Here is a 26,040-nt window from a genome sequence, read left to right on the forward strand (position 1 = left end):
CAGCATTGTTGCCATGGGAAACACACCGACGAGCACCCTCCTCAAGGAGGCTTCTGTGAAGGAATGTTGACATTGATGTCATACTGTTACACTTTGCACTTAACATACCCAAAATGCATTGTGACACTCCTCTCTGTCATTCAAACCGAGGTGATTGGTGATACCACCCATGATCAAGATGCCACTAGTGCATATAAGAAGGTGAAGACAGAATGTAAATGATTTGTTGAGAAGTAGGTGAATGTTAAGCAGTATAATGTCAGGTCTGTTCTTCTTGTTTTTCTTTGCACTTGGTTTGTGTCTGAAGAAAAACTGTAGTAGCTGGCACAGTCAGTCTCCTTAGTTATTTGCTGAAACAGCTCACCCAGGTTCCTGCAGACCCTTAAAAGATCTGTTTACTTTCTAGACGTCTCAAATTTAGATTTATATTTGATATTTTTGTAGATTGTCTTCACATTCCAACCTAAGGCATTTACAGCAGCTTGTATCTTATTGATTGCTCATAGTCCTGCTGTGCAAAATGGTAATATATTGTTTTGGTTTGGCTCTAAAGACTGTTTTAAATGTCTTGAAGTATGCATCAGCCCTGAGTCACTATTAATACTGTTCTTGATGTTATATGTTGTTAATCCTGACATTTATTAAAGGTTGCCAGTAATCCAGCTGGCTGTTGTGGTTTCTGTAGAAACATTTCAGAGGTATATTCTAAGACTAAGAACTGGTTTAAAGATGGATTAGGGTTTGTTTTAAGATGAGCCAGTTTATATCAAGAAACAGAGTATTCATAGTCTTCTAATAGTGAGTCATTTTATACTTAAACTAGTGTTGTCTTTTTTGTCCCCAGGCCTTCATGTGCTCAAATTAAATATACTAAATAAATCAATGAGATGTTCTTTGCTTATATTCAGTATATTTCACTTCTAACTGTGCTGTAGGAAGTTTGTTTTCAAGTAGTTTGAGATAAAAATCATCATATTCTACTTATTTCAACCCTTTTTGATACTTTTCAGAGCCGGCTTATTTCTAGATTTAATCATCTCATTTTAAGATTTCTTATCAAGTAAAATTAACTTGCTGCATGGACAGATCATTTCACTAGTTTTAAGAAATGAATTAAGTTTTTAACCCTATATTTCAGCTACCCTTTTGCAGTGTACAGGTAGCCTCTGCACAGTCCATGTGTAGTTTTGTAGAGGTTACTGGATTTATTTCACTTTTGTGTCTGCACTTGAAAGAAAACACACATTTACACATAATTCATCATGTGATTTATTTCTGTGCCATGAAGAACATTTGAAGATGGAAGCGTATGAGTTGAAGAAAGGGGGACGTTTGTCCGTTGGTGAGTACTGATGCTCTCGGCCCTGTGTAGACCACTTTAACTCATTTGATCAATTCTGCCCCAAACCAGGTTTTCCCAGACCTTTATCAGAAAGCCTCACTCTACTCTGTCAAATGCCTTCTCAGGTTGAATTGGATAGAGATGGAAAGTTACGTTAGCCTAGCGCTTTTCTTCTGCTAACTATCAGTAGTAATCAGAATTGCCTAGCAGCTGTATCACTGCGTCTGTTAACCGACTCCTGGAGTGGGAGGAGTCATGAAGCTAAGTTCTGGTTGCTGCAGAAGTAAAAGATATACTTATTAAAGATCCACAAGTGTGTGTAGCTAGTTTTCATGCTTTCAAAGATAATAATAATAATACCTAAGTTTTATATAGCGCTTTTAAATAACTCAAAGACGCTTTACAAGAGAGACAAATAAATAAATAAATACAAATAAAGACATACAAGACAAGCAGACGACAAGAGGTGGAAAAATTAATGTGAGGGGAATGCCTGTTTGAAAAGGTAAGTTTTTAACTGTTTCTTAAATGAATGAAGTGAGTCAGAAGCACGGACGTGTGGGGGGAGAGAGTTCCAGAGGGTGGGAGCGGCTACGGCAAAGGCCCGGTCCCCCAAGGTACGGTGCTTGGATTTAGTGATGGGAGTGAGGAGGTTGGAGTCAGAGGATCGGAGACGGCGGGAGGGGTGGTAGTACTGGAGAAGGTCAGTGAGGTATGGGGGGCCAGGTTATTGAGGGTTGATTAACAACATGACAAACATGGTCCTTCTTCATGCACATGCTAAAGGTTTTGGATAGACATGGATGTACATTTTGGATATACTATGATTCTAGAGTACATTTGCTCTGTTTTCTCTTCTCTCTCTCTGCCTCCTTAAAGCTTTCTGTCTAAATGTCGTCAACAGTCACTGCTGATGTGGTGGGATCATTGCTCTCCTTTATGCAACAACACACAGAGGCCAGACAGTTGCCCATGATCTGCTTTCTGATGAAGATATACAGGAGCAAGTCTGCCAGAGGACTCAGTCTAACAAATATACCGGACGTGTAGAAAAACATTGAAGAGTAAAAGCCAGTCGCCTCTAACAGGAACTTAATAATGATGGGCAGGAAGAGCAGCGTGTAAATGAGCAGCACCACCACCAAAGTTCCAACTATTCGTCGTTTCTCATCAGAGCGGACCGAGGCGGAAGAAGAGAGGGCTCTGAGGGTCCTGACCAGGACGAAGATGAACAGTGGGAAGGGGATGATGTGGATAATGGGGAGCACTATTACACCAACTGTATCAGTAACCAAGGGAAACACAATAAGGAAATAAACAGGAGGGAAGGCCCAGACCACAGCACAGACCGCCACAGAGATCTTGATGGTTCGTTTGAATCGGTACCACAGTGGGTGGAAGATGACCAGGTACCTGCAAAACCAGAGGGACACACTGTCTTTGAGGAGGTGCAGGAACATTCAGAAACATGATTATCAGACACTGTAGCACTACACACGGCTTTAAACAGACCTTACCTTTCCAGTGAGATGCACACCATGAAGCCAACACTCGACAGTACACCACAGCTGTAGACATCATAAGCCATGGGAGTCTCATGATCTGACAAAAATGCGATCATGCAGCAGAGCTGAATGATGTCTGAAATGAGAAGGTTGATGACGTATATCGGAGCAACTTGACCCTGGCGTACCTGCAGAAGAATAGAGGTAGAAGTAAACATCACTCTCTGCAGTAACAGCCATGATTCATCAAACTATGACTCTCATGACATCCTGGCATTTCACTGTATTCAGACTTTGACCTGTGTTTCATGCTCTCATGGGGAGGCACTCTGACCCAGTCAAACAGGAGCACAAGGCTGAAGTGTGGGTTGTGTCATGTTTGCATTCAGAAGCTGTACCTCTATAACTTTACACACATTTCAGGGACTATCCTGAAACTAATGGAGAAGATGATTTTTCACTAGTGAATTATGTTTTATGTGAACTATGTATTACACTGAACTAACTATATATATCTATAGACACTTCAGACATTTCACAAAAAGTCCATCTCTGGTTAATTTAAGAGTATCTGTAATGGTGAGGGAAAGTCAGCCTCTGGAGACCATGAATACTCACAGAGTGTAACACTTCTCCATAGTTTTTATTCTAGTTTTTAAAACACAAATGTTGAGAACTGATGGAATAGACTATGTTTTGCTTATTCTTTGCCCAAAAGTCATGAAATAAAAAGCAGGTTGGCTTCATCCTCTGACGACCATGAACGCTGACAGAATTGAACACTCCTTTGACCTTTTTTAATCAAACTTACTGACCAAGTTTAGTGTGTTTTGCTGTTTCTTCCTCTACAGTGTAAGCAGAAGCATTCTGCATGTGTATAAACTCACATCATCTTTGGGTTGATATCAAAGCTTGCACCAAACCCAGATCCAGATCCTCTACAGACAAGCACACAGTTCCACAGAAACATGACATAGACAGTAAATAAAGTCACAAAGTACATACCAGAGAGGAAAGAGCATAGATGGTCACGAGCACCAGAGGAAGGCCGATACTGATGACTATGCACATCACAACATATTCTATGTAATACATTCCTACGTCATCCTGAAGTCCTGTGAGGTTTCTGTCATCGTAGTAGTCTGTGTTGTAGGTGGTGTTATTGAAGCCTGCTTCCATTCTTCAGTGTAATCTAAAGTTATAGAGATCAGGAAAAATAACAGTTAGTAAAAAGCATAGTGCAGTAACATGAATAACATGGTCGTCACTAAACACAGCATTTCATCTCCTGTGCGGTATCCTGACTCTCATGTGATCCAGCTGTTGAACAGGTATGATATATTTAAACTGGATGAGTTTCCCTCCTCTGGTTTCCCACTCATGGCTGACCGCCGTGAGTGGGAAACCAGAGGAGCCTAGTGCCTCCTTGCTCTCCCCCTCAAAGCCTGTCGTGGGCCAGAATGTCGCCCCATTTCCAGCCATTCTCTGCCAAACTTCACCACGGCTCCGCAGGGCATTTCCGCCAGTCGCTCATCTGGCTGTGCTCTGTCGCCGCCGCCTATAGACTCGACTCCGGCCGTGGCTTCCCCTGAAGTAGCGCTGCTTCTCCTCCACGGGTGTTCAGTGCAAACCGGGCTACTCAAACTGCTTCAACCAGGATGAGGCGCCGTAAGATGCTGAAGGAGGCCGTGATCAGACGCTACGTGGATCTCCCTCAGACGGGGCTTCTTCGCTCTTGTTCACCTGGGCTGTGCCCACAATCACAACCGCCGTCCCTGTCTCTGTCCTCCAGCCCCGACAGCTCCCAATCATCGCCCCCACGTCCTCTCATTCCCCCAACAACTCTAATTATCAGCGACTCCATAATAAGGGACATCCACTTCTTTAACGCCATCACTCGGTGCTTTCCTGGAGCTACGGTCCCCGTCATCCTGGACAATCTGCTGGACCTCCTCCCCTCACTCCTGCTGACCATCAAAAAAATTGTCCTTCATGTTGGGACGCACCAAACGCACCAAAAATGATTTGAACCTTCTTTTAAATGTTTTGAAGGACTCTGGAAAAACGTTTTTTATCTCTGGCCCCATCCCTACCCTCGGTCGCGGAGCTTAGCGATTCAACCGAATCCTCAGTCTTCACACCTGGCTCCAATCCGCATGCAGCTCTCATGACCTGTCTTTTGTGGACAACTTCAACCTTTTCTGGGACCGTGCAACACTGTTCAAACGGGACAGAATTCACCCCAACAGACGGGGTAGCCGAATGTTGTCGGCAAACATTCTGCATCAGGTCCACTCTCAACACTCCGAATGACTGTCTGCAATCAAAAAACACAGGTACACCTGCTCCTGTCACTCACTCCTCCCCTCAAAACTGCCTGTTGTTGTCATCTGGAGTTACCGCAATAGCCCCACCTACTGGTTCAATAGTGTCCATACATGTCCAACCCCCGTAACAACAATCACAGGAGTTGTCCCATCTGTTAGAATCACTCACACTACCTCACCTCACTCTGTTGATTTCATTAAAGCCATCATCTCTGCTCGCTACAATACTGTCAAAAGAACTACAAAAGGACCAAACAAGAACAACCTTATTACAGTACACATAAACAAGCACTCCTCTTCATCTCCAACTCAGACAGAAATCAACATGGCACTTTTTAATCATCAGGGCATTAACAGAAAAATCTCTCTGTATAAATGAACTCATCAGTGATTACAAACTGGACTGTCTTTTTCCAACTGAGACTTGGCTGGGCACAGATGCACCTGCCACACTGCTAGAGGCCTGTCCACCCAGCTACACATTTTCTTTTTCCTTTAGAGAAGGAAAGAGGGGTGGAGGCACAGCCTCAATTTTTAAAGAAACAATGAAGGTAAGAGATGTGGATTTGGGAAGCTTTAATGCATTTGAATATAATGCAAGCTTTTTTAACGCCAACCCTAACTTCCTTGCTGTGACTGTATACAGAGCTCCTAAATGATCTGTACCCCTGTTTTTAAGAGAATTCTCAGAACTACTGTCAGTCATTCACACTACCCATAATGCCTGTATCTTAACTGGTGATTTTAACAACTATACATGTCGACAATCTGGCAGATACCAGAGCCAAAGAGTTTTTAGAATTGTTAGAATGTATGGGTTTTAAGATAAGATACTCCTTTATTCATCCCCCAACGGGGGAATTCATGGAGTTACAGCAGCAAACAAGAAGGTGTACAGTACAAGAATTTAACAAGAATATACATAGAAATAAAATGTTCATCAAAGACGACAGCTTGGCCGTAATTCTCCTGTCAGCAGCCACCTCCACAGGGACCAGGACTTTGAACAGTTTTAATCACTGCCTACCAAATTGCACAGAACGTAGTCAGAAAACGCCCCCCCCCTCCCCCCCGAATTAGCCACAGCTCTCACATCACAAATATCAAACTACAAAAATCAGCCTGTGACCGTCAGCCTGTGATGACTTAATCAAGGATTTTAACAGTGAAATGAAAACAGTGCTTGATGCAACTGCTCCAATTAAAACCAAGAAAACGACCACAAAAAAGGTGGTACCATGGGAAAATGACCACACAATGAACCTCAAGAGAGAGTGTAGAACTGCTGAGTGCAGATGGAGAAAAACAAAACTCACTATACATCAAAACATATTTACTGAAAAATTTCAAAACTACAATAAAGTAATTCGAACATCACGACAAGCATACTTCTCAAACCTCATAAACACCAACATCCACAACCCCAGACTTCCTTTAACGTATCATTGATTCACTCTTACACCCCACAGTCAACAACAGTGCTCAGCTTTCAGGTTCCAAATGTGAAGAGTTTGCTGGCTGCTTCAGGGAGAAAGTACTCAACATTAGGTCTGGTATCTGCCAACAAAACATGCACACTGTACTTTTACCTGTACCACATGTGCCATGTGATGACAAGTACGGCTGTTTTGACCTGGTTGATGGTGACACACGGAGAAAAGTAGTAACAGAACTGAAACCCTCCACATGTTCCCTTGATCCCATCCCTACCTCTCTCTTTAAAACTGTTTTTAATTCTGTATCTGAAGACATACTCACCATAGTAAACTACTCTCTACAGCTGGCTGTCTTCCCCAATGATTTTAAAACCGCTTTAGTCAAACCTCTTTTAAAGAAAGGGAACTTAGACATTTTATCAACTAGCAATTATAGACCAATTTCAAATCTCCCATTTTTAAATAAGATTTTAGAGAAACTTGTTTTTATTCAGTTAAATACCTTTTTAAACTCAAATACCAAATTTGAAATGTTTCAGTCAGGTTTTAGAACACATCACAGCACAGAGACCGCCTTACTAAAAGTAGTAGATGACATGTTTGAAAGGCAGGTGCAAACTGGCACAGCGTTACGCACACATGGCAGTCACAAAAAGGAGTCATGCCATATCTTCTGTGGAGAAACTCCTTGCAACACTGCATTTTATTGTAATAAAAAAACAATAAAAACCAGACAAATTCAAAGCAGTTCAGCACCACGGATAGCGACCGCATCATCCTGACACCCACTTTAACTTTTTCATATAATGAGAGCACAGTAGGTCACTGTATCAGCAGCTATAAAGTTTAGTCAAATTGGCACAGCAGCCCACATGTTCACATACAAACAAAAAATCTAACATGAAGTACTCGGCCTACTCACCACTGTTTGGACGAGCCTTAAGCTCCGCAGACTTGTCCGCAGTGCGCTGTATGTCCATTTTCTTTGATCTTGCTCAATGAACAATGTGGCAAGTATACTCAGTCTCTCCTGTCCCACCGTGCTCCTCAAGGGGTTTTTAATTCGTTTTAACTTGGAGAATGAGCGCTCAGAAGTTGTGCTGGAAGTGACGGGAAGAGTAAAAAATAACAGGAGGGCGCAAACCTCTCTGCTGGGTGGTTGACAATGAGCATTTTTGCCAGATCCCTAATAGACTTTTGCTTTGGTATCTGGTCCCTGAAAGAGGTTCTAAAATAAAGCAGTTGGTCAGGGAAGCTGGGGGCGATGTCCAGACTGTGGTGCTCACTAAGCCATTTAAGCTGGTGAATCTTTGGGACAGTTGCTGGATGATGATATCAAGACAGGCATTAAAAACGTTCACCCAAAAGTTGCTCTCTGCGTCAGTGAGGCGACGGTCTTCATCAAAGTGACGCCTAACTTGTCTGGCCCTGGTTGTTTCAAAACTGCGATTGACTTCCCAATTAAGTAGCTAGAGCAAGAGTGGCAGACTTTTGAACTGATTAAATGTGTCCAATATTAGAGATTTTATTAAGATTATTAAGTTTTTCCTTTTTTCTTCTGCGGATATTTTGCCATATTCTTTTTATTTCATCGGCAGATCTTCTGTTTTTTTCTCACAGCATTCACCTTTTCACAGGCCTGATAAAAACGCTGAGATGTCTCTGCTGGAGTTCACCGATGTGTTTATTTGCGTCCTCCACTAAAACCTCCAACTCCATGGCTTCAAACTTCATTTTTCGTTCACGGCCACTCTGCTCTCCAAATCTATCCATGGGGACAGCTGATTTAGCACACGCAAAATCCTAATTTAAGGGCGGTTCGTTCCACTTTTGCACTTGTTATCATTTGCGCACGCAATCATAATAGATCACCCGCAACACGCCCAGAAATAGCACGTGCAATGTTTTAGTTTGCACACGCAATATAGTGCTTGTTATTTGAGATCTAAGTAGATCAAGCCCTCAGAGTGAAGACTCAGAGTACAACATGTGGATTTACTGCAACAGGACAACTGAACAGAATCAGATTTCAGACTCACAGGGTCCAGTTTTCTCCTTCTTATTGAGAATAATAATAATTTAAACGCAGTAAGGTGTCAGCCAGGAGCGCAACCGTGTCAGAATCAGTCCAGGGGTGGAGAAAAAAAGCGCTCGTGGAGACCTGTCACTCAGCCGCAGCCCCCAGCTGAGCGTCTCCGCTGTGAGCAACACCTTCAGTCAGCTGATTCTGAAACATGCTTTAAACTTCAAACACCTCCACTCAGCGAGTGACGAGAGAGCAGCGCAAGAGACTTCATGATGTTGAACAAGCGGAGTATAATGCATAAAGCGCCTTCTAATGTAAGCCCTAAGAAAAAGTAACGGTGAAGGCCTTAAGGTGACCAAAAATGGGCATTGCTTTAAACTGATATAAATATGTCATATATTGATGGATCATTCCAATTTTTTTTTAAATCTTTTAATTATCTTCAGAATTAATGATACATAGTGAATATTCACTAATATTATAATTAACCCTTTAGTTACCACGTGTTACAGTGCCAGAGAGGGAAATTTAGGGAATGAAAAAACACTAAAAATCGATTATATCCCGCACAATACAATGAAAACTGGAATTCTGTTTTTGGGTCAACACATTTTAAGATATGTTGATGACTCACAACAACACTAATTAAATGACTGCATTTTTTTTTTTTTTTTGCAAAGTCATGTTTTTTATCAAAAAGTCTCGTTTTTTTTTTTTAGAGCAGGGTTTGTGCCCCTAGTGGACAAATGGAGAGTAGCATGAATTTGGCGCAATCTGGTGTTCAATGGTAAAAATCGAAATTTGAGGTCCCTGTGGTTTGGTTCACAACAATGAGTAACTTGAAACATTTTTTTCTGATGTAGTAGTTACAGGATAAAAAAAAAAATGTTTGAATGGGTTTCAATGGCTGCTATTTTTGGCTTAAGAGCACGAACGTGAGTAAATGAGTAAACTGGAAGACATTAGACTTACCAAATCATATCTGTAAAAAAATTGTAAATTTACCCAAAAAACTCCACTGTCTTTAATATCATGCCCCAAGCTTAGAAAAAAAACACCAAACACAACAGGCCAATATTGCGAATGACAAAAATGGGCAAGGGCTTACAGAGGGTTAAAAATTAAATCCCGATACAAATTAAGTTGTCTCCATTTTAATCCACCCTTATTTGTATCGATTTTTTACCAATTTTCGATATACTGTTACATCCCTTCTTAAAGCTGGTACTTAATGTGACAAAATAAAAGTGATGCTGTTCTCCAGAGCCAGAACAATAGAGCAGAATGATGTAAGTATAGTTACAAGAACAGGATTCAGAACTGAGAGAGTCACAGAATCTAAATATCTATGCATTGATAAAAACCTCACATTAATATTCACATCAGTGCTCTTTCAGACAGACTCTGAGAGGAAGAGGGCTGTGGAGGCTGTTTTCATGTCAGTCTTGGACTACGGTGAAATAATCTGTTGAAACACATCTTCCTCAACCCTCAAACGCCTCGACTCCATTCATCACTCTGCATTAAGATTTAAAACAGGTGACCCCTATAACACACATCAGTGTGTTCTGTACAATAAGGTTGGCTGGTCCTCTCTCCAGGAGAGATGGAATATTCATCACCATCTTTTTATATTTAAAATGACCACCATACCTCACTGAACTTTTTAACTACACAGATCGTTTGTATCAGACTCACACCTCAAACCAGCTGCTTCTACATGTTCCTCCATTAAAACATCCCATAATTCCCCCTCATTAGTTTCATGTTGGGGCCAAACATACAGAACAGACCATGTGAAAATGAATAATGAGGAGAGGAATATGTCAAAGGCTATGAACAACATTCTAGGTATACAGAGCTTATATGCAAATAGATATATATTCTTTACTTTTTGTCTTTACAATCACACACTGGACATCATCCCAAATTAAACTAGAAGATAGAAGCATTACAAATGTCATTACTGTAACATTCATTTTCATGGCCTTTTTGTTCCTCTTCTCATTCTTTCACTGACGTTTCTGAAAAGATCACAATATTAACTCTGTTGACTACTGAAGGATTCTAAAGAGTCCAGATCTTACCTGAATGAAGTCCCTGCTCTGTGTCTGATGTTTCTCTGCTTCTTCACCGTCTACAGTGATCACTTTAAGATATTACGTCCACCAGGTTCCTCAATTTATCTCTAGTCTCTTCTAAGGAAGTCAACAAAATGATTCAGATATGATAATGTGTTTTCTGAGAAAGAGATTGCATCACAAGCACAAACCATGTGAAGTAAAGCAGAGGCCTTTTATCACATGAGTTTCATGTCCTCCTACAAAGAGACAACCCAGGAAATGTACTTTATTAGTTAATATATATTACATCCTTTTAAAGTGTGTGTTCCACTGAAAGCTGAAGGCAGGGGTTTGTATAAGAGGTGCCGGCTGTAACTTCAGAACACGTTGGCTTCTTAAAGTTGAATTCTGAAAAAGTGAAATTATAGACCCTGTTTTAAACAGGCATCAAATAATCCTGTCCTCCTGCTCTGTCCACTCCTTGGTGGACAGGGGAGATAACCATCGGTATCTGTTGGCCTCCAGTTTTGCAGTTGTCAGGAAATAGGTGAGGGGATTGCTGTCAGGGACAAGTGTGAAGGGAAGCTTTAGTAGGGGGTTCTGATGGTTGAGTCACAGACTGCTGGTTCTTGACACTTTGTTCTGTACTCAGTTCAACCAGCACAGTCTTTGTGGGTATTACTACATCATGCCCAGTCTCATTGTGCAACACAACTGGAAGTCGACTGAAGTGCATTGAGACAACTGGTTACCAACAACCCACAGGTCAAAGAAGAACGCCCTGAGATGGGATGAACCATGGATATGGGACACAGCATTATCTGTCTTGACAGTGTGCTCTTCCACTACCTTCTGAACCTCAGGTGGGTTGAACATGTAGCCTGAAAGGGTGAGTGGATGCGTCACTGTGGCAGGAGGCACAAAGAAAGAAGGAAAGTCACTGGTCAGGCTTGGCAGGGTTTTAATCTGTTCTGTATTGCCATCCACTGAAGTGTCTTTGAGTGGACATTTTACTTCATGTTCCCTTGGAGATTGAAACACTTGTTAGCTTTTCCAGTCAGATATAATCTCAGATATAATCTCAGCTCCTGAAGGGGCTTGAGAAAGTTTTTCTAGCTCCTCTAGCAGAGGATGGTGCTGCACAACATGAAGTGGGCGGGACAGATGCTGGAAAGCCTGAGTGCTATTGGTTGTCTGGGGTTATGACGGAGGAGTTGATTATACGACAGGAGAGGCACAGAGTGTGGGAATGTTTGGATCAGTTGGACAACAAGAACTATTCCAGAGGGACCCATTGTACCTAGGTTACACTTGCATCTCTCCACAGGCTCTCTGTCCATTTTAGAATTGATTTTGAGGTTTAACTGATCACTTTAAAAGCTTGTCTGGTTTTGCCTCGAGTCTAAAGTCTAGAAATGCAGAACCTTTATGAACCATCTTGCTGCCTTAGATCCTCGGATGGAGCTCTTCTAATAGTTCAAAAGTCAAGACTTGAATCTAGAGGAATTTCTGCTTGTGCCATCCAAGTGGCAACCTCCTGCCGTGAGAAATGAACAGAGAGTCTAAAAACTGCAGTTCCTCGAGTGTCCACTTGTGACGCTGGCCCCAAAGAACCAGAAACCACATACACACCCATTCAAAGAGCCGGTCTTTACAGCAGAAATAAACATGTTTACAGCCTGGTTTAAAAGACGGTTCAGGTCTGAACAGTTCATTTCTCTGTCAGCACACACTGTACGGGGTGAACCGTTTTATAACTCAGAATTTTTCGATGATATACTGTATATATCTTGAGATGATTTGTTTTCCATAATTAGAGGCACAGCTGACTTAATTAACAGTCGGGAACACTGTAGCTGTTAGCCAGGAAGCTAAAGGCCCGCCGTTTTACCTCACACTAACTCCACAGCATGATCGGCTTCAGAACAGGGCTTTAGGAACAGATTGGTGATGTCACTCAGACTAGGTCTGTTTATTATACAGACTATGGGGCCATCAGGGACCCTCTACACCAAAACGACCTTCCAGTGGGGAACAGGTGTGCAGGAACTGTGACATCTTTTGAGTCACTTATTAAAACTCACCTTCATTCCAATGACTGTGTGTGATTCTACCTTTTTAATTAAAGTCATTTAGTATTCATTAGTTTTGTTTAATCTCTCTGTCATTGATTCTTTTTAATGCTCCTGATCTATTTATCTGTTTGTTCTTCTTCTGATGTTCTGTCTTCCTGTCTCTAACCTCTTTTATGTATTTCTTTTACTTTTACGTCTTACTGTTCCACATCTTTTTATGTTTTGTAGGATGTCAGGGGAGAATTGCCACTTACAGTGGATAGCGAAAGTCTACACCCCCCTGTTAAAGTGCCAGGTTTTGTGATGTAAAAAATTGAGACTAAGATAAATCATGTCAGAACTTTTTCCACCTTTAATGTGACCTATAACATGAACAATTCAACTGAAAACAAAATTAAAATCTTTTAGGAGTAGGAATAAAAAATAAAAAGCTAAAATAATGTGGTTGCATAAGTGTACACACCCTTTAACTATTACTTTGTTTAAGCACCTTTTGATTTTATTACAGCACTCTGTTTCATTTTTTTGTAGGTCTCTATTATCATGGCACATCTTGACGTGGTGATATTTTCCCATTCCTCTTTACAAAAAAGCTCCAAAATCATCAGCCCTCCTCAGACCACCCCACATATATTTAACTGGATTCAGGTCTGGACTCTGGCTGGGCCATTCCAAAACTTGAATCTTCTTCTGGTGAAGCCATGCTTTTGTTGATATGGATGTATGCTTTGGTTTGTTGTCGTGTTGAAAGGTGAACTTCCTCTTCATCTTCATCTTTCTAATGGAGGTCTGGAGGTTTTGTGTTAAACTGACTGGTGTTTGTAACTATTCATACTTCCCTCCACCTTGACTTTGGCCCTGGTTCCAGCTGAAGAAAAACAGGCCCAAAGCATGATGCTGCCCCCACCATGCCTCTCTGTGGGTCTGGTGTTCTTTATGTGATGTGCAGTGTTGTTTTTATGATAAACATACCTTTTGGAATTATGGCCAAAAAGTTCAACCTTGGTTTCATCAGACCATAAAACATTTGATGCTTTTGGGAGACTTCATGTGTGTTTTTGAAACATGTTGCCGGGCTTGGATGTTTTTCTTCATAAGAAAAGTCTTCCGTCTTGCCTCCCTACCCATAGCAGAAACATATGAAGAATAGGAGAGATGTTGTCACATGTAGTACACAGACAGTACTAGTCAGAAATCCCTGCAGCTCCTTTAATGTTGCTGTAGACCTCTTGGAAGCCTCCCTGAACAGTTTTCTTCTGGTCTTTTCATCAGTGTTGGAGGGATGTCCAGTTCTTGGTACTGTCACTGTTGTGCCATTGACCCTTTACCCCTCAGAAGGCTGTGCCTTTTTCCAGGTCTTCACTGGAAATAAGAATTTGTTCTTAATGACTTACCTGGTTAAAAAAAGGTTAAATAAATAAAAATAAAAGTGTCGTATTTTCTCCACTTGATGATGACGGTCTTCACTGTGGTCCATGGTAGATCTAATGTGTTTATTAACATGTTTGTACCCTTCTCCTGATTGATACCTTTCAACAATGAGATCCCTGTGATGATTTGGAAGCTCTCTGTGGACCATGGCTTTTGCTGAAATATGAACTGAGGACATGTGATGAAAATCCTCCTAGAACAGCTGATCTTTATTGGGATTAATCAAAGTCACTTTAAATTATGACAGGTGGATACTGACTACTATTTGTCATGAGTTTGAATGTGATTGGTTAATTCTGAACACAGCCACATCCCCAGTTATAAGAGGGTGTGTACACTTATGTAACCACATTATTCTTATTATTATTCTTTTAATTCTTCCCCCTAAAAGATTTAAGGGGTGTTTAGACATTCGCTATCCACTGTAGGGTGTAATATAAAAATATATAAATATGTTTTTATAAAATATATGAACTTACAGAGAAACTTGTGTGCAATAAAAATGACCACACTTCCTGTTGAACATAAAGTAAAGACAACAACAACAACACTTTGAACAATAGTTCAAATGAGCTCTTCTGTTAGAATCTTCTTACAACAAGTACAAAGAAAATAAATAACATAACCAAACAAAACACCACAACTGTGGCTAGAAATACCTGTGGCAGCAGCATATCCACAACACACACACACACACACACACACACACACACACACACACACACACTCAGACACACACATGCAGGCACATACACACACAAACACACACTCAGACACACACACACACACACACACTCAGACACACATGCAGGCACATACACACAAACACACACATGCACGCACATACACTAGCACTCACACACGCACACACACACACACACTCAGACACACTCAGACTCACACACACACACACACTCAGACACACACACACACACACACTCAGACACACACACAGACACACACACACACACTCAGACACACACACACACACACACACACACTCAGACACACACATACAAACACACACACGCAGGCACATACACACACAGAAACACACACATGCACGCACATACACACACAAACACACACATGCAGGCACATACACACACAGAAACACACACATGCACGCACATACACACACACACATGCAGGCACATACACACACACAAACACACACATGCACGCACATACACTAGCACTCACACGCGCACACACACACACACACATACACACACACACACAACATGGTGAACTGAGTTTACAACATTCTGTTTTTCTGCTTCCCTCTTTGCAGCAGTTCCTATTTTTCATGAAACCTCTGATGTGTTATCTTTCTCTACAGAGCAGGGATGACTGTGCTCAGGTGTTTCTGTTGGTCAGCATGATAACGTGAAACAACAAAACTGACGACTCACGCCCAGGCCTTCTTGGCTGTGTGTCTCTTTCCCGTAAAGAGGAAGTCATTTTGGGAGTGGAGCTTGATCAGCTCTGCTGTGTTCTCTTCCGTCCCTGTTAATGAGGAGATAAGACTGCACTGGATTACTCCTCAGGTGGTAACAAACACCCGAATGCATCAAGCCATCAAACACATCATTTCACACTTGATGACATGTATAGAGCTCTATGACATGTCTGTGTGTGTGAATGCTAAACGATAGAGTTCATTTGGTCTTGATGTTAGCAGCCACATGAGTGCTTCCTGATGTCGCCCAGGTTAAGCCTTCACGGTTTTCTCCACCAGTTTATGGATCAGTACAGCAAAGGCTGTGATAAACAAGTCCCCTTTGTTTCACAACATGTCTTGTATGTTTGATGAAACCTCTCTTTAACCAGGAACTCCCATTGAGAGTTCCAAACAACACAACATGAAGAACACACAAAGATCATCCTTGATGACGGTCGATCATTTCTTTAGTGATATTAATGTGTCAGATTGAGCTTTGTTAAATCATAATAAAATGATCTGTTTGGACGCAGCTGATCGTGAAATTAATGAAACAACAAAGGAGGTTATTCATAGAGGTAACTACAGACACTTCACTGTTCACATTTTTAGTATCCTCACCCTCTTGCATTACATATTGATTGTTTTAGGAGTAAAATGTGGACATTCATATCAGAATCAGAAATACTTTATTTCTCCCGGGGGGAAATTCAGTCATTCCAGCTGCTCCTGTACACAATAAGTAAGAATATCAAATAATATTAATAAAGCAAGTATTTAATAAGATATAAATACAAATACAATGAAAATAATGATAATAAAAGTCAGTACAGAAGAAAAAACAAGCTCTGTAGAAAATAAATCCATGGTTGAAGTCCTCGGAGATCAGGAAGAGGCCTTCAGGTGGTCTGTCTGGAGATCAGGAAGAGGGCACTCTGGTGGTCTGTCTGGAGATCAGGAAGATGCCTTCAGGTGGTCTGTCTGGAGATCAGGAGGAGGGCACTCTGGTGGTCTGTCTGGAGATCAGGAAGAGGGCACTCAGGTGGTCTGTCTGGAGATCAGGAAGAGGGCACTCTGGTGGTCTGTCTGGAGATCAGGAAGATGCCTTCAGGTGGTCTGTCTGGAGATCAGGAGGAGGGCACTCTGGTGGTCTGTCTGGAGATCAGGAAGAGGGCACTCAGGTGGTCTGTCTGGAGATCAGGAAGAGGGCACTCTGGTGGTCTGTCTGGAGATCAGGAGGAGGGCACTCTGGTGGTCTGTCTGGAGATCAGGAAGAGGGCACTCAGGTGGTCTGTCTGGAGATCAGGAAGAGGGCACTCTGGTGGTCTGTCTGGAGATCAGGAAGAGGGCACTCAGGTGGTCTGTCTGGAGATCAGGAAGATGGGACTCTGGTGGTCTGTCTGGAGATCAGGAAGAGGGCACTCTGGTGATCTGTTTGTAGATCAGGAAGATGGGACTCTGGTGGTCTGTCTGGAGATCAGGAAGAGGTCACTCTGGTGGTCTGTCTGGAGATCAGGAAGAGGGCACTCTGGTGGTCTGTCTGGAGATCAGGAAGAGGGTACTCTGGTGGTCTGTCTGGAGATCAGGAAGAGGGCACTCTGGTGGTCTGTCTGGAGATCAGGAAGAGGTCACTCTGGTGGTCTGTCTGGAGATCAGGAAGAGGGCACTCTGGTGGTCTGTCTGGAGATCAGGAAGAGGGCACTCTGGTGGTCTGTCTGGAGATCGGGAAGAGGGCACTCTGGTGGTCTGTCTGGAGATCAGGAAGAGGGCACTCTAGTGGTCTGTCTGGAGATCAGGAAGAGGGCACTCAGGTGGTCTGTCTGGAGATCAGGAAGAGGGCACTCTGGTGGTCTGTCTGGAGATCAGGAAGAGGGCACTCTGGTGGTCTGTGTGGAGATCAGGAAGAGGGCACTCTGGTGGTCTGTCTAGAGATCAGGAGGAGGGCACTCTGGTGGTCTGTCTGGAGATCAGGAAGAGGGTACTCTGGTGGTCTGTCTGGAGATCAGGAAGATGGGACTCTGGTGGTCTGTCTGGAGATCAGGAAGAGGGCACTCTGGTGGTCTGTCTGGAGATCAGGAAGAGGGCACTCTTGTGGTCTGTCTGGAGATGAGGAAGAGGGCACTCTGGTGGTCTGTCTGGAGATCAGGAAGATGGGACTCTGGTGGTCTGTCTGGAGATCAGGAAGATGGGACTCTGGTGGTCTGTCTGGAGATCAGGAAGAGGGCACTCCGGTGGTCAGTCTGGAGATCAGAAGGAGGGCACTCAGGTGGTCTGTCTGGAGATCAGGAAGAGGGCACTCAGGTGGTCTGTCTGGAGATCAGGAAGAGGGCACTCTGGTGGTCTGTCTGGAGATCAGGAAGAGGGTACTCTGGGGGTCTGTCTGGAGATCAGGAAGAGGGTACTCTGGTGGTCTGTCTGGAGATCAGGAAGAGGGCACTCAGGTGGTCTGTCTGGAGATCAGGAAGAGGGTACTCTGGTGGTCTGTCTGGAGATCAGGAAGAGGGCACTCTGGTGGTCTGTCTGGAAATCAGGAATAGGGTACTCTGGTGGTCTGTCTGGAGATCAGGAAGAGGGCACTCTGGTGGTCTGTCTGGAGATCAGGAAGAGGGCACTCAGGTGGTCTGTCTGGAGATCAGGAAGAGGGCACTCTAGTGGTCTGTCTGGAGATCAGGAAGAGGGCACTCAGGTGGTCTGTCTGGAGATCAGGAAGAGGGCACTCTGGTGGTCTGTGTGGAGATCAGGAAGAGGGCACTCTGGTGGTCTGTCTGGAGATAAGGAGGAGGGCACTCAGGTGGTCTGTCTGGAGATCGGGAAGAGGGCACTCTGGTGGTCTGTCTGGTGATAAGGAAGAGGGCACTCAGGTGGTCTGTCTGGAGATCGGGAAGAGGGCACTCTGGTGGTCTGTCTGGAGATCAGGAAGAGGGCACTCTAGTGGTCTGTCTGGAGATCAGGAAGAGGGCACTCTGGTTGTCTGTCTGGAGATCAGGAAGAGGGCACTCTAGTGGTATGTCTGGAGATCAGGAAGAGGGCACTCAGGTGGTCTGTCTGGAGATCAGGAAGAGGCCTTCAGGTGGTCTGTCTGGAGATCAGGAAGAGGGTACTCTGGTGGTCTGTCTGGAGATCAGCAAGAGGGCACTCTGGTGGTCTGTCTGGAGATCAGGAAGAGGGCACTCAGGTGGTCTGTCTGGAGATCAGGAAGAGGGTACTCTGGTGGTCTGTCTGGAGATCAGGAAGAGGGCACTCTGGTGGTCTGTCTGGAGATCAGGAAGAGGGCACTCTGGTGGTCTGTCTGGAGATCAGGAAGAGGGTACTCTGGTGGTCTGTCTGGAGATCAGGAAGATGGGACTCTGGTGGTCTGTCTGGAGATCAGGAAGAGGGCACTCTGGTGGTCTGTCTGGAGATCAGGAAGAGGGCACTCTTGTGGTCTGTCTGGAGATGAGGAAGAGGGCACTCTGGTGGTCTGTCTGGAGATCAGGAAGATGGGACTCTGGTGGTCTGTCTGGAGATCAGGAAGATGGGACTCTGGTGGTCTGTCTGGAGATCAGGAAGAGGGCCCTCCGGTGGTCTGTCTGGAGATCAGAAGGAGGGCACTCAGGTGGTCTGTCTGGAGATCAGGAAGAGGGCACTCAGGTGGTCTGTCTGGAGATCAGGAAGAGGGCACTCTGGTGGTCTGTCTGGAGATCAGGAAGAGGGTACTCTGGGGGTCTGTCTGGAGATCAGGAAGAGGGTACTCTGGTGGTCTGTCTGGAGATCAGGAAGAGGGCACTCAGGTGGTCTGTCTGGAGATCAGGAAGAGGGTACTCTGGTGGTCTGTCTGGAGATCAGGAAGAGGGCACTCTGGTGGTCTGCCTGGAAATCAGGAAGAGGGTACTCTGGTGGTCTGTCTGGAGATCAGGAAGAGGGCACTCTGGTGGTCTGTCTGGAGATCAGGAAGAGGGCACTCAGGTGGTCTGTCTGGAGATCAGGAAGAGGGCACTCTAGTGGTCTGTCTGGAGATCAGGAAGAGGGCACTCAGGTGGTCTGTCTGGAGATCAGGAAGAGGGCACTCTGGTGGTCTGTGTGGAGATCAGGAAGAGGGCACTCTGGTGGTCTGTCTGGAGATAAGGAGGAGGGCACTCAGGTGGTCTGTCTGGAGATCAGGAAGAGGGCACTCTGGTGGTCTGTCTGGTGATAAGGAAGAGGGCACTCAGGTGGTCTGTCTGGAGATCGGGAAGAGGGCACTCTGGTGGTCTGTCTGGAGATCAGGAAGAGGGCACTCTAGTGGTCTGTCTGGAGATCAGGAAGAGGGCACTCTGGTTGTCTGTCTGGAGATCAGGAAGAGGGCACTCTAGTGGTCTGTCTGGAGATCAGGAAGAGGGCACTCAGGTGGTCTGTCTGGAGATCAGGAAGAGGGCACTCTGGTGGTCTGTGTGGAGATCAGGAAGAGGGCACTCTGGTGGTCTGTCTGGAGATCAGGAAGAGGGCACTCTGGTGGTCTGTCTGGAGATCAGGAAGAGGGCACTCAGGTGGTCTGTCTGGAGATCGGGAAGAGGGCACTCTGGTGGTCTGTCTGGAGATCAGGAAGAGGGCACTCAGGTGGTCTGTCTGGAGATCAGGAAGAGGGCACTCTGGTGGTCTGTCTGGAGATCAGGAAGAGGGTACTCTGGTGGTCTGTCTGGAGATCAGGAAGAGGGCACTCTGGTGGTCTGTCTGGAGATCAGGAAGAGGGCACTCAGGTGGTCTGTCTGGAGATCAGGAAGAGGCCTTCAGGTGGTCTGTCTGGAGATCAGGAAGAGGGTACTCTTGTGGTCTGTCTGGAGATCAGCAAGAGGGCACTCTGGTGGTCTGTCTGGAGATCAGGAAGAGGGCACTCAGGTGGTCTGTCTGGAGATCAGGAAGAGGGTACTCTGGTGGTCTGTCTGGAGATCAGGAAGAGGGCACTCTGGTGGTCTGTCTGGAGATCAGGAAGAGGGCACTCTGGTGGTCTGTCTGGAGATCAGGAAGAGGGTACTCTGGTGGTCTGTCTGGAGATCAGGAAGATGGGACTCTGGTGGTCTGTCTGGAGATCAGGAAGAGGGCACTCTGGTGGTCTGTCTGGAGATCAGGAAGAGGGCACTCTTGTGGTCTGTCTGGAGATGAGGAAGAGGGCACTCTGGTGGTCTGTCTGGAGATCAGGAAGATGGGACTCTGGTGGTCTGTCTGGAGATCAGGAAGATGGGACTCTGGTGGTCTGTCTGGAGATCAGGAAGAGGGCACTCCGGTGGTCTGTCTGGAGATCAGAAGGAGGGCACTCAGGTGGTCTGTCTGGAGATCAGGAAGAGGGCACTCAGGTGGTCTGTCTGGAGATCAGGAAGAGGGCACTCTGGTGGTCTGTCTGGAGATCAGGAAGAGGGTACTCTGGGGGTCTGTCTGGAGATAAGGAGGAGGGCACTCAGGTGGTCTGTCTGGAGATCGGGAAGAGGGCACTCTGGTGGTCTGTCTGGTGATAAGGAAGAGGGCACTCAGGTGGTCTGTCTGGAGATCGGGAAGAGGGCACTCTGGTGGTCTGTCTGGAGATCAGGAAGAGGGCACTCTAGTGGTCTGTCTGGAGATCAGGAAGAGGGCACTCTGGTTGTCTGTCTGGAGATCAGGAAGAGGGCACTCTAGTGGTATGTCTGGAGATCAGGAAGAGGGCACTCAGGTGGTCTGTCTGGAGATCAGGAAGAGGGCACTCTGGTGGTCTGTGTGGAGATCAGGAAGAGGGCACTCTGGTGGTCTGTCTGGAGATCAGGAAGAGGGCACTCTGGTGGTCTGTCTGGAGATCAGGAAGAGGGCACTCAGGTGGTCTGTCTGGAGATCGGGAAGAGGGCACTCTGGTGGTCTGTCTGGAGATCAGGAAGAGGGCACTCAGGTGGTCTGTCTGGAGATCAGGAAGAGGGCACTCTGGTGGTCTGTCTGGAGATCAGGAAGAGGGTACTCTGGTGGTCTGTCTGGAGATCAGGAAGAGGGCACTCTGGTGGTCTGTCTGGAGATCAGGAAGAGGGCACTCAGGTGGTCTGTCTGGAGATCAGGAAGAGGCCTTCAGGTGGTCTGTCTGGAGATCAGGAAGAGGGTACTCTGGTGGTCTGTCTGGAGATCAGCAAGAGGGCACTCTGGTGGTCTGTCTGGAGATCAGGAAGAGGGCACTCAGGTGGTCTGTCTGGAGATCAGGAAGAGGGTACTCTGGTGGTCTGTCTGGAGATCAGGAAGAGGGCACTCTGGTGGTCTGTCTGGAGATCAGGAAGAGGGCACTCTGGTGGTCTGTCTGGAGATCAGGAAGAGGGTACTCTGGTGGTCTGTCTGGAGATCAGGAAGATGGGACTCTGGTGGTCTGTCTGGAGATCAGGAAGAGGGCACTCTGGTGGTCTGTCTGGAGATCAGGAAGAGGGCACTCTTGTGGTCTGTCTGGAGATGAGGAAGAGGGCACTCTGGTGGTCTGTCTGGAGATCAGGAAGATGGGACTCTGGTGGTCTGTCTGGAGATCAGGAAGATGGGACTCTGGTGGTCTGTCTGGAGATCAGGAAGAGGGCACTCCGGTGGTCTGTCTGGAGATCAGAAGGAGGGCACTCAGGTGGTCTGTCTGGAGATCAGGAAGAGGGCACTCAGGTGGTCTGTCTGGAGATCAGGAAGAGGGCACTCTGGTGGTCTGTCTGGAGATCAGGAAGAGGGTACTCTGGGGTTCTGTCTGGAGATCAGGAAGAGGGTACTCTGGTGGTCTGTCTGGAGATCAGGAAGAGGGCACTCAGGTGGTCTGTCTGGAGATCAGGAAGAGGGTACTCTGGTGGTCTGTCTGGAGATCAGGAAGAGGGCACTCTGGTGGTCTGTCTGGAAATCAGGAAGAGGGTACTCTGGTGGTCTGTCTGGAGATCAGGAAGAGGGCACTCTGGTGGTCTGTCTGGAGATCAGGAAGAGGGCACTCAGGTGGTCTGTCTGGAGATCAGGAAGAGGGCACTCTAGTGGTCTGTCTGGAGATCAGGAAGAGGGCACTCAGGTGGTCTGTCTGGAGATCAGGAAGAGGGCACTCTGGTGGTCTGTGTGGAGATCAGGAAGAGGGCACTCTGGTGGTCTGTCTGGAGATAAGGAGGAGGGCACTCAGGTGGTCTGTCTGGAGATCGGGAAGAGGGCACTCTGGTGGTCTGTCTGGTGATAAGGAAGAGGGCACTCAGGTGGTCTGTCTGGAGATCGGGAAGAGGGCACTCTGGTGGTCTGTCTGGAGATCAGGAAGAGGGCACTCTAGTGGTCTGTCTGGAGATCAGGAAGAGGGCACTCTGGTTGTCTGTCTGGAGATCAGGAAGAGGGCACTCTAGTGGTATGTCTGGAGATCAGGAAGAGGGCACTCAGGTGGTCTGTCTGGAGATCAGGAAGAGGGCACTCTGGTGGTCTGTGTGGAGATCAGGAAGAGGGCACTCTGGTGGTCTGTCTGGAGATCAGGAGGAGGGCACTCAGGTGGTCTGTCTGGAGATCGGGAAGAGGGCACTCTGGTGGTCTGTCTGGAGATAAGGAAGAGGGCACTCAGGTGGTCTGTCTGGAGATCAGGAAGAGGGCACTCAGGTGGTCTGTCTGGAGATCAGGAAGAGGGTACTCTGGTGGTCTGTCTGGAGATCAGGAAGAGGGCACTCTGGTGGTCTGTCTGGAAATCAGGAAGAGGGTACTCTGGTGGTCTGTCTGGAGATCAGGAAGAGGGCACTCTGGTGGTCTGTCTGGAAATCAGGAAGAGGGCACTCTGGTGGTCTGTCTGGAGATCAGGAGGAGGGTACTCTGGTGGTCTGTCTGGAGATCAGGAAGAGGGCACTCTGGTGGTCTGTCTGGAGATCAGGAAGAGGGTACTCTGGTGGTCTGTCTGGAGATCAGGAAGAGGGCACTCTGGTGGTCTGTCTGGAGATCAGGAAGATGGGACTGTGGTGGTCTGTCTGGAGATCAGGAAGAGGGTACTCTGGTGGTCTGTCTGGAGATCAGGAAGAGGGCACTCTGGTGGTCTGTCTGGAGATCAGGAAGATGGGACTCTGGTGGTCTGTCTGGAGATCAGGAAGAGGGCACTCCGGTGGTCTGTCTGGAGATCAGAAGGAGGGCACTCAGGTGGTCTGTCTGGAGATCAGGAAGAGGGCACTCAAGTGGTCTGTCTGGAGATCAGGAAGAGGGTACTCTGGGGGTCTGTCTGGAGATCAGGAAGAGGGTACTCTGGTGGTCTGTCTGGAAATCAGGAAGAGGGTACTCTGGTGGTCTGTCTGGAGATCAGGAAGAGGGCACTCTGGTGGTCTGTCTGGAGATCAGGAAGAGGGCACTCTGGTGGTCTGTCTGGAGATCAGGAAGAGGGCACTCTAGTGGTCTGTCTGGAGATCAGGAAGAGGGCACTCAGGTGGTCTGTCTGGAGATCAGGAAGAGGGCACTCTGGTGGTCTGTGTGGAGATCAGGAAGAGGGCACTCTGGTGGTCTGTCTGGAGATCAGGAGGAGGGCACTCAGGTGGTCTGTCTGGAGATCAGGAAGAGGGCACTCTGGTGGTCTGTCTGGAGATCAGGAAGAGGGTTCTCTGGTGGTCTGTCTGGAGATCAGGAAGAGGGCACTCTGGTGGTCTGTCTGGAGATCAGGAAGAGGGCACTCAGGTGGTCTGTCTGGAGATCAGGAAGATGGGACTCTGGTGGTCTGTCTGGAGATCAGGAAGAGGGTACTCTGGTGGTCTGTCTGGAGATCAGCAAGAGGGCACTCTGGTGGTCTGTCTGGAGATCAGGAAGAGGGCACTCAGGTGGTCTGTCTGGAGATCAGGAAGAGGGCACTCTGGTGGTCTGTCTGGAGATCAGGAAGAGGGCACTCAGGTGGTCTGTTTGGAGATCAGGAAGATGGGACTCTGGTGGTCTGTCTGGAGATCAGGAAGAGGGTACTCTGGTGGTCTGTCTGGAGATCAGCAAGAGGGCACTCTGGTGGTCTGTCTGGAGATCAGGAAGAGGGCACTCAGGTGGTCTGTCTGGAGATCAGGAAGAGGGTACTCTGGTGGTCTGTCTGGAGATCAGGAAGAGGGCACTCTGATGGTCTGTCTGGAGATCAGGAAGAGGGCACTCTGGTGGTCTGTCTGGAGTCTGGTTATGGCAGCGTTGAGAACGTTGGATGCTGTAGTTGGGTTGGCAGAGGGGGGGATGTAAACAGCTACCAGTATGACATGTGAGATCTCCCTGTGCAGATAATATGGTCGGAGGCCCACAGCACTCTCGCTGCTATCCTGGTCTGCCCGGACAGTCTAGAAGCCGCCAATGGAGACGTTGTGGTCGGGAATATCCTGATGCAGCCACGTTTCCGTGAAGCACACCATGCTACATTCCTGAAACTCCGTCTGACTCCTGACTAGTCCTGTTAGCTCGTCCAGCTTCAGCTCAACCAGCTGAGCATGAGTAAAAACAAAACAAAGCAGGGATCTGGACAACAGTAATGCGAGTAAAAGTTAAAGTTGGTGATTTCAACGTGAAAACTAATATTAAGACGATCAAAACAGTGCAGCTACTTACACTTGGACAGCTTCTCTGCCAACATCTTGTTCAGGTTTCCCCGATGTGGGTTGTCGTTTTAATTCTATGGTGCTCTGAGTGAAGAAGTTTCACTTGGTGTCAGGTTTAATCTGTGGGTTTTTTTGCTGAGTTTCATCCAGGTGTTAGCAGGTCATCTCAGGTCACGTCACTTCCAGCCCAGACAGAGCTCCTCGCTCTGCCACTGCTGTGATGTTGTGTCGTAACACTCTGGACTTGATCAATTCTGCCACCACCTCCCCCTGCTGGCCTCCTCGGGGAGCTGCTGCAGTTGCTTGTGCTGATAGTTTACCGGATGAGCTGTTGAACTTTCCTCTACTGCTGTTCAATAGCTCTGTGTTCCTGTGTTCCATCTCTCACCTCGTACGTCTCTATTGCTTCCCTTTTTTTCTTCATGTGCGTCTTGGAGTCCACCTGTTGGGCCCCGATTAGTAGTCCGCCACACCAATCTCCTCTCTGATTGGCCCAGGTCAATGTCTATTAACAGGCAAAACTAGACAGGTGCAAAACATTTAGTTCTTGATTGGGTTCATCGTGGCAATATGCAAGAACAAACTCAGACCCAACAGAATGGTGGGCACAGAGCAGTGCTTGGATCCACATTCCCATCTGAACACCAGGCTGAGAACATCTGCCACATGTTCTGGTACTGCATGTGGGAAGACTAGGCCTCAGCATTTAACACCATACTCTGGCAACTGAGCAATCTCTCAGCAGTAGGTCTGGCCCTACAGTGGCCAAACCCACAGCTGAAATCAGTGAGGGTCAGGTGCTAAATCTGACCCCCTATCTGAGACAGAAGGTGCTTCCTGTCAGGGAGTTACCATGGTGGGTTGTCACAAATCCTGCATGTATACAGATAAACAGGCACTCTGCAGCTG

General features: G+C 46.3%; 2 protein-coding genes across 2 annotated transcripts in view; both read right to left on the minus strand.

The window, feature by feature from the left end:
- The window catches only part of LOC117811873 (NLR family CARD domain-containing protein 3-like), a 197,907-nt gene that overhangs the window by 51,507 nt on the left and 120,360 nt on the right, over positions 1-26,040 (minus strand).
- Positions 1,983-10,833, minus strand: LOC117811247 (ovarian cancer G-protein coupled receptor 1-like). Its single transcript, XM_034681416.1, has 4 exons — positions 10,724-10,833; positions 3,853-4,039; positions 2,860-3,035; positions 1,983-2,755 (listed from the first exon to the last, which is right to left on the minus strand). Exons 2-4 carry the CDS (start codon positions 4,024-4,026, stop codon positions 2,230-2,232), a joined length of 876 nt encoding a protein of 291 aa, XP_034537307.1. The 5' UTR covers positions 4,027-4,039; positions 10,724-10,833; the 3' UTR covers positions 1,983-2,229.

The sequence above is a fragment of the Notolabrus celidotus genome, chromosome 4, assembly GCF_009762535.1.
Source record: "Notolabrus celidotus isolate fNotCel1 chromosome 4, fNotCel1.pri, whole genome shotgun sequence".
NCBI lineage: Eukaryota > Metazoa > Chordata > Actinopteri > Labriformes > Labridae > Notolabrus > Notolabrus celidotus.